The 12,920-nt window shown below is 35.3% G+C and overlaps 2 protein-coding genes across 2 annotated transcripts; both read right to left on the bottom strand.

Moving 5' to 3' along the window:
- Nucleotides 1–386: 386 nt before the first annotated feature.
- Nucleotides 387–7,262, bottom strand: LOC131637343 (Golgi SNAP receptor complex member 1-2). The gene is made up of 6 exons (XM_058907941.1): nt 6,937–7,262; nt 4,181–4,377; nt 1,298–1,387; nt 1,146–1,217; nt 716–845; nt 387–626 (listed from the first exon to the last, which is right to left on the bottom strand). Exons 1-6 carry the CDS (start codon nt 7,067–7,069, stop codon nt 529–531), a joined length of 720 nt encoding a protein of 239 aa, XP_058763924.1. The 5' UTR covers nt 7,070–7,262; the 3' UTR covers nt 387–528.
- A 1,754-nt stretch (nt 7,263–9,016) lies between these two features.
- Nucleotides 9,017–9,394, bottom strand: LOC131637348 (uncharacterized). The gene has a single exon (XM_058907945.1). The coding sequence runs from the start codon at nt 9,392–9,394 to the stop codon at nt 9,017–9,019; it is 378 nt and encodes a 125-aa protein (XP_058763928.1).
- Nucleotides 9,395–12,920: the final 3,526 nt, after the last annotated feature.

Consider the following 12,920-nt stretch of genomic DNA (forward strand, 5'->3'; position numbering starts at 1 on the left):
CATATTTATTGAACAAAATGAGATGGTTTGCTCACGAAAGTGTTGGGTGTCTATAATTTAAGTGCGTCTAGAGATGCATTTCTAAAATCTAAAAATAATAATGACTTTTTATCATGGTAAACTAAGGGTGAGAAAAGTAATACCCAATTATAAAGTTATTTTACACCGATAAGACTGCTAAAATCATAAAAAAGTCATCTCAGTCAAGGGCTCTTTATTTATTTTCTCTCTGATGACACATTGTCTCTTTATTTATCTCGAATAAACACCAACTTAAACATGAAGATACATATAAGTTCACCGACATAACTAGCCAAACACTATTGATTTTTGTATAAATTCAAGAGTCAAATAAATTATTTTACACAATCAATTAAACACAAATATGAAGCTCCTAGACAAATGTAGATTGTATAAAAAATATATATTACTCTTCTCATCCCTAAATTATATAAATACATTGAAAGAAGCAGAAAAATTCAATGAATTAAAGTACCATAATTCATTATTTGCGTTACAAAATTCTTGTTACTTAGAGAGCCAGTAAATGATGAGAAACAACGTACAAGCAGCAATGACTGCTGAAAGAATAAGAGTATCCCTTGACTTTCGTCTTTTTATCGAACCTGCAAGAGCAATGAAAGAGCCAACACATTTAATTTGAAAATCAATGGCATGGCATATTAGAAAATATAAAAACCACTGTGCAACATACCGAGCAAGCTACGAATAATAGGGAACTTGTCTCCAAGAAGCCTCACTTTTCCTTGAACATCACCAAACAGGGCCCTCTGAGAACCCAAGACAGCTCTTGTGGCTTGAGCTTGACTAATCACATCATCTATCTGGAAAAATACAGGAAATGTGAATTGCAAATTCTCAAAATTCAGGATATTAGAAATAACAACTCAAAATATCGGAAAAAGAAGAGTTTCTATAGGACCCATTATTATGGCTTCATGTAAGCACTAAGTGAGAAATCCTTAAAAGAACATGGCCATTAACATACAAGGAAAAAATGGTTCCATGAGTTATGAAAAATGGTTCCTCTCTGATGCATAACTTTCATGGGACTGATTATTAATTAGTAGTCACCATGGACCAATAAAGAAACCAATTAAGAATTTAAGTAGAAAAATACTTACATGAGACGTACTTCCATGGATGGCGGCTCTCTCACGTAATAACTGCATCCTTGGTGACATACTACCAGATGTCTGCTAAAAAAGAAGTTAGGTCTAGTACACCCATTAGAAAATTTCTATACAATTTAACTCAGGTCATGCTTGGGGTTCACCTTAAAGTCGGAAATATCATCCCTAACAGAACCTAGAAGCTCTGCATGTTCCCTCATTGAGTTTATATTCCCCTTGGTACGTCTAAATTCCTGAAGCAAACAAGAAACAAGGTAAGCTCATTCAAAGTAAACTTACTAGAGCAATAAAAATAAATAAAGTAATTATGGTTGAAACCAATTTATCACGGTAATATAAAGATTTAAAACAAAATATTGTTAATTCCTACATAAGCTTTCTCAATATAACTAAAAATTGATATAACAGGGATAACGCTTAGCCACAAAGAATTATGTCAAAGCACCAAGATAAAAATCATGGTACAATGGTAGGATATGATGCAGAGATAGTCCAATTTGGCTGTGTGCTACACCAGGAATAGAATTCCTCCAATAGAATTTTCCCTGGATTTTTCTTCAGTTTTGATCTCCCCCATTAAATCTACATCCCCACTTCCTTTTAAATTTTAAAGTCTCTCTCCTTTTTAATGGATGGTAGGGAGTTCACTAGGGGGAAATGTGACATGAAGGAATACATTTTCATCCTACCCTTATTTATGGCCAATATTATATGTATAAGATAAGTGTTAGACTCTTCAATTACTGTAACGGTTATTAAATTATTAGGAGAGTTAGTGGATAATTATTATAATTATTATACTATTAATTAAGTATGTTTAGGTCTAGTATAAATAGGGGAAGACATTAGAGAGTTGATCATCTGGGAATTTGATAGGAAAAGGGGCCATTTTGGCATTGGGAGGTGCAGACCCTCGAAGTTCTGCAATATCTTTCTGTAATCAAAGGGATTTTCCCTATTTTATATTCTATATCAGTTGGTTTCTATCAATAAGCAGCTACAAGGAATATGATTAAAACAGAGCACTGAAAATACAGTATTAGTGGTGAAAAAACAGAGAACTGAAAATACAGTATTAGTGGTGAAAATCTAAGTCTATATCAACGTGAATATTAAGTTTTTATATTGAACCTAACTCATCTTTACAAAATCGACTTCTAAGGTGATGATTGCTCCCATATATAAATACATGTTAAAGCTCTATCTCATCCAATGTATGATTCTCAACACAAACCTCACGTCCAAAACTGAACATAGGGAGGATGACCCAATAGTGGTGACATGGGAACAGGTGGTACAATACATCTTGAACCATGCTCTGATATCATATTAAGTTTTTATGTGGTACTACTAAGTTATCCTTACAAACTGACTTATAATGTGATGATTTCCCCATTTATAAACAAATGTTGAAGCCTTATTTCACCCAATACGAGACTCTTAACACGGACAACAGATCCCGGGTTCGGAAGCTACAAGGAAAATGCAGGGAATAGAATAAACGAAAGGACTAGGAAATTGGAGTGTACAAACCCTCCCAAAATTCCAAGTCTAACTCGCACTTGGTACCTTCCCTACCGGTAACTCTCACCATATATCCCCTTTTTTAAAACACACACTTGGTACCTTCCCTACAAGTAACTCAACAGTTAGTTACATAAGGAAAACTTTTCCATTTCGCTCGGCTGTTTTTAGAAATTGGGTCAAATCTAACTCAAACACCACAAATTGACTTGTAAGGCGATGATTACATCTCACTTGTATGTAACCACTAACCACATCATATCATTGTCAGATGTGGGACACTAAACACATCTAGAGCATGACCTATGTGGCTTGATAACATGTGGCTCTACTCTATTATACTATCATAGAATTTGGGTAGTATCTAACTCAACTCCAAAATGTCGGATTAGAAGGTAAAGTTTTTTTTTGGTGCTCTTATAAGATGGGAATTAACTCCAACTTATGACCACATCACCATCCAATAAGGGATTACCAACACTCAGCCATAATTCCCTACATCACATGTCTTCTTTCTTCCTACATACACCTTAGTTATTCTAAGGGTACTATCAATACTCATTTCCTCAAAACTCCCAAGGGTCGGTCTAGTGGTGGAGCCTTGGGTCTTGAGAGTGTGCTCTCCTCTCAAGATCCTGAATTCGAATCCTACTAGGTGCTAACAATCCTTGTGTTAGGTCAGTCCATACAGAAGTTTGCTCTGACTTTAAATTAATTACAATCAAAAAACATATTTGTATACTTAATTAATGTCAGTCAATTTATTCATTTTTACCACCTTTGGATAAGACAAAGTTTGTAGTTCTCTGTCAATTGTCTCATTTTCTTCATAATTGCATAAATTATGTGTATATGCAGGACAGGTTTTAAGAATCACAAGCCATCTAATTCAGAAGCGAACCAAAAGTTGAACCTGTAAGTTACAGGCTTGGCATGACATAATATCTTCTAATTAGCATTTGATACTTTACTGAAATTAAAAGAGGAAAATGATTACTAGTAACCAGCAAGCATCATTTTATTGAGAAGAAATGTCGAAGAACACTGTAAAAGCTTCAGTGGGTCAAACATCCCCAACCAATGAAGTGAGAGTATGAAACTATTAAAGACAGCAATTTACTAGGCACTTTTAACTCTTTCTTTTGAGTGCGGCCTAAATCGGCCAAAATAACATAGGCTCACAATTTCAAACTAGAATGGAAATAACAAGTGTTAGAAGCCTACATCCACACTTACAGCTGTCACATGTACCCAAGTTCAAGCATTGCAAGTAAGAAGATGGAAAAATCTAAATGCACCGATTCTTAGAATCAAACCCAATACAATGTTCATGCATCCACTAGACAAATTATATATAGGATATGGTATCTCATGTTAAAACAAACTAATTGAGCTTATTAAGCAATATTGGTGCCAGAAACTCCCTTTTCTTAAACTGATTGGGAGTTGAGAGTTGAAAATTGAAACTACATATTTAAAATAGAAATGAGCTATAAACATACCTGGGTAAACTCGTGAAGAATATCTCTGTGCCTAGCCAACTTTTGTGTTACAGAAGTAGCTGGTCCAGCAGATGCAGCACATCTACTCATGGAATCATTTATGTCCAATAGTTTCTCGAGCAAAGATTGGATTTCCATTTCCATGGATTTCCAAGACCTACTGGACCCAACAGGTGGTGAGGCAGCATCAACATAACCTAATAACAAGAGGTATGTATATTCTCATGATTCATTAACATAGAGAATTGTACTGCCTGACACCAAATGCATTCATCTATGAAGTCGCAATGTACTTTTAATAAAAGTGAAAACAAAATAGAATTTTTATTATTATTAGTGACATTTTCTCAAACAAAACAGATCCTTAACTTACAAACCTTTTGAGGTGTGGCGTAATGTGAAAAGTGAACATCATGCACATATTACCAAAACAAGTTGTCATTAGATAATATGTTATTCCTAATACAATGACTTAACATTTTATTCAAAAAATTTCTGATCACTTAATTCAATAGTAACTCATAAGTGATTAGGTGGTTTGGAGGGAGAAGCATAAAAGGTTGGGGAGAAAACGAGGTCATGGGTTCAACTCCGAACTAACAATAATAAAAACTAACATTTACCACACGAAAATAAATGTCTTCGATAACCAGAGACTGAATATAGTAAGAAATGATTGCTATCCAAAAACAAAGTTGATGTAAAACTTATAGTAGTTTGTCATTATAACACAAAAGCTACTTCATTACTTGTCGTCAAATTGGTGTTTGGAGACAAACAAATCTAAATCAACTTAATCAACTTTGCCTCATAGTAAGCAAACACAAGTATTTTCGTTAGAATCATGTTAGGATGGCAAGAGAAAAAATCAATTTTGACAAACATAAAACCAAACAGATTAAATGCATGTTTGTTTTGCTTCCTATGGCCCATTAACGGTATCCCCAACCACTTCTACTGATAGGAGCTTATTAAAATTTACGGTCAGCAGCCACCATACCACAAGAAATGTTATCTCAATGCATTCATTACTCGAGCATAAGCTAAGTGTATGTTTGGTTATCCAATAGCAGGAATATTGATGTGGACGAATTGGTTTTGTAAAGTTGATTTGGTTAAAAGTGAGTTGAAAGTAAAGGTATTTTTTCATGTTAGGATATATTCACCTAAAAATGAAGTGAACAATAAATTTGAATCTGAAAATCAATTCAAGCACAAGATCCAAATCAATTTGGAGAGAAAAAGCAACTCTACAAGAGAACACCCAAACATATTGTTTCGGACTAGGCCAAAGCTCATCTGAACTAGAACTTCGCGGGAAAGCCCATTCCAATCTAGAGTGGTCCATAAACTCTTCAAACCACAACACAATCAATTCAAAGGTGATCCACCTTACGAAACGCTTTCCTCGCACTTTGATATAAACGCTCCCGTAAAAAAAACCTTGACGCCTATGATAAATAGGTTTGTATCTCATCTCAAAAATTAACTCATAAGATGAGGGTGCAAAACCACGCATAACAATCCTAGAACCTTAGCAATATAGAACTCCAATACACCTTCAATGATCACCCTCACACGCAGCATAGGTCCTAGGTCTGGCTCGCATATTGACATCCTTAACCCCACTTTGATACCACGTTAAACATATTTGGATCTCATTTTCAAAAATTAGCTAATACGGTAAGGGTGTTCAAACAGATATGTACACAGAGATATGTACATCCAACAGCTGGAAAACCTTGGTAATGTAAAATTCCAATACCACTTTAATAGCCTAGACTCAATCAAACACTGACTTGGCGTATATTTGGTTCTCCGTTAAAAAAAATTGACTTTTAATGAATTGATTTTTGTTAAAAGTGACTTAAATGTAAAGTGATTTATGTTTGGATAATTGCAATGTAAAAATCAGGATTATAGCATGTTTGAATTGGCTCTTGGAAGATCCAGAATCAAATCTAGAGGTGTAGAATTGATTCTGGGTGATTTTGAAGTGTTTGGTTTTGCAAAAGTAGAATTGATTCTGCCACTAGAATTGATTCTACTTGATGTTAAAATTTGTAGCTTCTACCTCCAGAATTGATTCTGAGTGATTTTTACACTAAGATTTATTGTTCAACTCACTTTTAAATAAATGTATCCAAACATAAATCAATTCTGCTAAACTCTATTTTGTAAAAATCAATTATACCAAACTCAATTTTGCTAGAATCAATTTTGTCCACTGCCGATCCAAACTCACCTTAAACTCAAAAGCTACAAATTACAACTTCAAGTAAAATCAATTTTGAAGACAAAATCAATTCTACTTTTGAAAAATCAAACACCTCAAAATCATTCTAAAATCAATTCTACACCTCCAAAATTGTTTTTGCTTCTTCCAAAAGCTAAATCAAACATACTCTCATACTCTTAATCTTCTCGTAATCTTCGTAGTTTCTTTTTAATCTTCGAAGTGAGTGATTTTAAGCACACCATCCTTGGCAGCAAGCTAGCACCACCGACTTACACACAGATCAAACACTCCAGCCATCTCTCAGTCAACATCAGATCACACACTAAAATCAGTCTCATCTCTCTCAAAATCGAATCCAAGCAACCAATAAAAACAAAACCAATTCAATTCAACACAAACACAATTCTCCTACAAACATTTCTTTAATTCAACACAATGCATTTACGATGATTCAATAGAAAACGAATTGTGAAAAATGAAAGCCATGAAGAAATGAAGAAATGAAAAGGAATGGAACCTCCTTGAGTAAATCTAGCACCGAGCTTGGCGTATGAAGAGAGCTTGACGTCGAGATCGCCTTCGATCTTACGCGCTTCCTTGCGAAGTTCCTCCCAACCCGATTCCTGCAAATCCAGATTCGAATCCCTCATTCGGATCTTTTTACGATGTTGAAGTTTTGAAGTTGAGGTTTCTGATTTAGTGCAGAAATGGCGGAAGAGGAGAAGAAGAGAGGAAAGGAAGAAAGGGAGGAGTGGGATCGTCTGCAGGTGGTGCACCGGAGGAGAAGGTACAACCCGTTCGATTGTGAATTTGGGATTTGGGTGATATAGAATAGTAAAATGAAAAAAATTCATAAATATCAAAGAATCTACATACTTAAGGGTCTGTTTGGTTTAAATGAGGGGGGAGGGGAGGGGAGGGGAGGGATTTTAATGAAGGGAGGGGAAGGGGAGGGGAGGAATTTTTTTTAATTATATATATATGTTTGGTTCAAACGAGGGAAGGGATGGATTTTGGTTAAAAATATGTTTGGTTCACGAGGGGAGGGAGGGATTTTATTAATAATTTACTTTTCTATTCTTATAATTTTATATAAATGATATGATATTCAAAAGTGGAAATTTCTTAAATATTTTTTTGAAAATAATATTTGTAATATTAAGTGACTAAAAATTCATAACTTACCACATAACGTTAAAAATTCAGTACACTTGATTCATATTATAACTTTTTACATAAATTAAATTATGTTTGATAACAATTTTTAATTACATAAAATAACTTATTACTAAAATATTGCAGTGATTATAATTTTTATTAGATAAAAATTTAATTTGAAGTTGAAGAATAATTATAATAAATTGATAAAAACAATAGAGAAAAATCACAAAAAAGAAAAGCAGAAACACAAAAGAAAACAATAGTTTTAAAATAATAAAATATAATTGAGGATATTTTAGTAAATATATCAATTTATTAAATATTAAAAGTGACATTCCCTCCCCTCCCCTCCGATTCCCCCCCAATTCGGGGGAACGCAAAAAGTGTGATTTTGAGGGATTTTGCTCCCCTCCCCTCCCCTCCCCTCCTAAAAATTGAACCAAACACATTTTGTTATAAATATCCCCTCCCCTCCCCTCCCCTCCATCTACCTCCAACCAAACACACCCTAAGTAATTGAAAAGACAATTTTTCATCCAGCCCATGACCTTCTTACACACCATCGAATTGACCAAAATATCTTCGTATTTCTGTAGATACATCTTCAAAAGTATTTTTTTTTTGTTTTAACGTTGTTGTGTTCCGTAGATGCACATACGGAAGACTTTCGTAAATGCATATACGGAACTAAACAAAACTCAGAAAACCAGGACAACTACATTTGTAACGATAAAATATCCATTCATTAATTAAAATCAACATTGATTAAAAGATACATCGAAATTTGGAATAGAAAATTAAAAAAAACTAAGAGATCTAAGAAATTACAACAAATAAAACAATGTCATATGATCCGTGCATCATTAGAACGGAATCAACGTCGCCTTCCACTTCATCCCACCAATGTTCCTTTTCTCCGGTCTCAGAAGGGGTCCTTGTTCTAAGCCTCTGGATCCTTCTGATGACTTCGCCGGGTTTATACTCCTCCTCTAAAAAAGACATCAGAGTCCTTTTGAGTTGGTTGAAGGAATGGATGTTCCAAAACTTAAACGGCATAAGGGGTTTGACGGAAGAGAAAATAACACGCCAATTCCTTCTGAGATAAACAGGTTCAGGATCGGGACGCTTGGATGATGTTCGCTGCGTTGAACATGGCCTTATGTGAGCCATTTTTGTGTTTCTGTTTAGGGTTTGTGTTTGTGTGTAATAATTCATCCCTAGAAACCCCAAATTTACAGAAGCCTTTGGTGATTATGGACCACACAATTTGTCACATAAATTTTCGTAGATATATCTACGGAAGGGTCATAGATTTCTCCGTTCCGTAGATGCATCTACGGTAAACATAAACACTATGAAACACATAGACACAAATACATAAACACAAAAAAGGATTATATTGCAATGTTATAGAGTGCATATATTACACTTTGAAACTAGATAAATACATCAAAAGAACTATCGCCGGCTAAATCTATTGGAGGTTCTAATCTTGACTTTTCGGCATTTGATTCATTTTTGATGTTGTTCAACCTTTCGAAACCGTGCATCCTATCCACAAAACGATTCGGCCACGTATCGGCAGCTTCGGTATGATGAAGTGCCCATTTTGATGACGTATGTGGTATGGAGCATCCCGGTTTCAAGTAAACTTGCACAAAATATTTTGATTTTGTGAGCCATCCAACACACATAATACGATCATCAAAATTGGTAGGAGGTGCGGTGCGGAGCGGAAAAAGGGTTTCCGAAAAACCATATCGTGTCAAGTTAATGCATACCATGTCATATGCGCATGCAATAAGATGTCCCATTTCCGGGAATTTCATCCATTTTGAAATCGGTGCGTAAGCGCCCAACCAAAGAACAAGAGCTTCGTTGACCGATTCAAATTTAGTTTCGTCTCCAAATACTCACGTGTACGAGTCTTTATGCTTCATCAACTCTTCGATAAGTTCAAGACGGGAAAGCTTATGGTCATCCTCTCCCTTACCAAGCAAAGCTGATACGGCCCAGAATCCGCAATTACCGTCCCCAACCACATTGACGATCCGGTCGATGTATTTGTGCATAAAATTTGACATCTCGTCGATGAATGGAATTTTTGGAGCAATATGCACCTCTTCGATTGATGGAATTTTTGGAGCAATATGTACCTCTTCAATTGATGGAATTTTTGTGGAAATAGATGTCGGAGTCGAAACTTTTGGAGCAATAGGTATAGGAGGCGGTTTGCTAATGCGAGCTCCTTTGTTTGAACTTTTTTGAGATTTAGGAGTAGGTGAGTTGGGAAAGATTTTGTCGACATGATCACAATATGAAGGATTCCGTGTAGTCGAGTTGCCATTCGGTGTAGGCTTCACTTTCTTCGGAGCATCCTTTGTCTTAACCAGTTGAGATGGCGGTTTCATGTCGGTTGTTTCTGGAAATCCAATCTTCCGCAATTGTTCTTTGATGTATAGTTTCATGTTGTCATCGGTCTTCGAAAATCTCTCTTGTATCGCCTCCAATTCGAAAGTAATAGAGATATTTGGTTCTTCTTCGATGCAACCATCATCATCAAAACTAAGTCTCTTCCAATGAGGAGTGACTTCGTCCATTCTTATTGGCTCACCTAATCTCACCTTTTTAGCAATAACACAGGCACACGGGAGACCATACGTGCTAGAAATAGTGCAACCACACTTTGAGCTATCGCCATCAAAGGTTTCACCGTGCTTGCCTCGTGAAAGATATAATTCAATTCGGCCCGAGGCATATTTCCGATCAATTGAGAGTAAAGGATGTTATCCTTAAATCGATGCTCCAACACCGTAATGCTCCAACCGAATGAGGTTTGTATCTCGTTATGTTGGTTTGAAATCATGAGATTTATGGTGTCTCAACCTCGACAAAAATCATCATTGCTATTACACAACCAATTTTTCAAAGTAGCATGTGTCGACTCAACTCTATTGGTGGTTGTATTCCCAAGGTGTCGGACCTTATCAGTCCACGCACAAACAAACTTCTCCTTCACTTTGTCAAGAATGGTGCTTTCAACGTATTTCAATAAATCGGGATATTTTTCACATATTTTCCGAAATTGCAATACGACATCTGTAACGCCCCGAATTTAATTAATTGTTTAATTGAATTATTAAAGGAATTAATTATTGGATTTAGAAGAAGTTGAGAATTTATCGGAGTAGTTGAATTTGTCAGTATTATTTGTTAAGAGGCGTGTTACGTTTATTAAGTTAAATTGAGATTTTAGTCGATAGTCAGAAGATTAATAAGATTGGTTATATTGGAGAAATAATATTGAGAATATTATTATTTATTTATTGGACTAATTTATTTAAGTGAATTGGATTGAATTGTTGTGTGGTGAATATCAATTTGGTGGCGTGGAATAAATTGGCCCATTAAGGAGTTTTGAGAATTAGTATTATTTGGTTTATTAGAATATAAAAAAATATTAGAGTATTGGTTTAAGGAATATTGAAAAAATATCAGGAGAACAAACATAAGCATACGTAGCCGTTAAGAGAAATAGGGTTTTGGAGAAAGAGGCAAGAACAAAGAGAAAGCGGTTCCGGAAATTGACCGAAGAAGTTCGAGGAAAATAAGTTGGAAGCTGCGACGAAACTCGGAATTCGACCGAAAAGATTATAGAGAGACCGTAAACCCAGATAAGGGTGGGGTTCAATCTCTATAACCGGGTTTATGATGAACCGTATGTGGGTTGGGTTGTATAAATCGTGCCATGAATTGTGTGTTAGTACTGTTGCATATTTTATTCTGTGAAGATGGGTTGTTTATATTGAATTTTTGTTAACTGTGATTTATTGATAATAACGGATGATATTGTAATGTGAATCGGTTGAATTGTGTTGTTGAATATTAAGTTGTTGTGTTGGTTTTGTTAATTCAATCAGAATTGAAAATTTGACGAATCTGGAAACTATACGAAGGGGATGAAGGAGATGAAGGGTTGGGACGGTCCCCTTGAGTTAAGGTACGCCCTCCACAAGGGGGCAGCCATAAGGGGCGCCCTCCCTTGGGGATACTAGATAAGGGGCGTTCGCCCTCTTGTGGTGGTGGGGTGGGGATATTCGTCCCTTGTTGTGTAATGGGGCACCTATTTTTGTTTCATGTGCCTTCTGTACAATCTTGTTCTATCATATGTTAAATAGAATTCTTAGTAAAAATATCTATATATTGTAGTGGTAGGTAGTGTAGAAAGAAAAGTAAATTACTACAATTGATACGGGTAGTACATATATAGTTTAGCAATACATGAATTAACCAAAAAGGTGAATACTCAGACTTGGATTTAGTGAGTTAATAAATTGATCGTTCTGATGATAATACAGTAGCAATATGGATTAATATTAGTAGTAATAATAGAGATATAAAATTAGTGGTAGTAATAATGTCTGTAAAGTAATAGTAGAATTAGTGGCAGACCTGATAAATAGCATAATCATCATTTGGTATTAATAACTAGCAGTGTTGATAAATTAAACAAGAGAGTGTTATTAGTCAACGTGAATCTAATAATTAGAAACAGTGGTTTAGTAGTAATTGTAGGAGTAGATAAAAACAATACCGGTTAGTTGTATTGGTATATTTAAGCGGCATAATTAGTTAACCGGAATTAATTGAAAATTGTCGGAGTAAATTCGTATACACAAGTAGGTATTTTTGGTTGGTTTGTTTTGTTGTAATTATGTCGAATAAGTTGATTTGCAGGTGAATTCGAATTAAGTTGAACTGTCCTGATTTATGGACATGTTGAGTTATAGGTCGAATGACCAGCGTTGATTTAAGTTGATGCAATTGATGCATGTTTAAGTTGTTGTTGTTGTTGTGATTGGTGTTGTTGTTGTATGTCATGCATAACATTTCATACATTGCATGATTAAGTTGGCCTTGATGGCACCACGTTGAAAGTTGAAGGCTTATGCCTTGGTCTTGATGGCTCCACGTTGAAGGCTTATGCCTTATTGAAATGCCTCGATAACCTGGCATATGTTTAAGTTGGGAGTTCTGCTCCAAATGGTATCACATGCATTTGCATAGTTGTGTCGCATGTTGAGTCGTGTGTTAAAGTCGTTGTTATTCTTTGTCGTTTATTGATGGTCGTTGTGTTGTTGTTATAAACCGTTGTTGCTATAAATTGTTATTGTTGTGAATTGTTGTTGTTATAAGTTGTTGTTGTTGTTATACGTTGTTGTTGTCATTAAGTTATGTTGATTAAGTTGTTATGTTGATTTAATAAGTGTCTTGTTGTTGTTACTAAGTGGTTTGTTGGTTGTTGCATAGTTGCTGTCATGAAGTGGTGAGAGTGGTATG

Source organism: Vicia villosa, unplaced genomic scaffold (genome assembly GCF_029867415.1).
Source record: "Vicia villosa cultivar HV-30 ecotype Madison, WI unplaced genomic scaffold, Vvil1.0 ctg.001967F_1_1, whole genome shotgun sequence".
NCBI classification, from domain to species: Eukaryota; Viridiplantae; Streptophyta; class Magnoliopsida; order Fabales; family Fabaceae; genus Vicia; species Vicia villosa.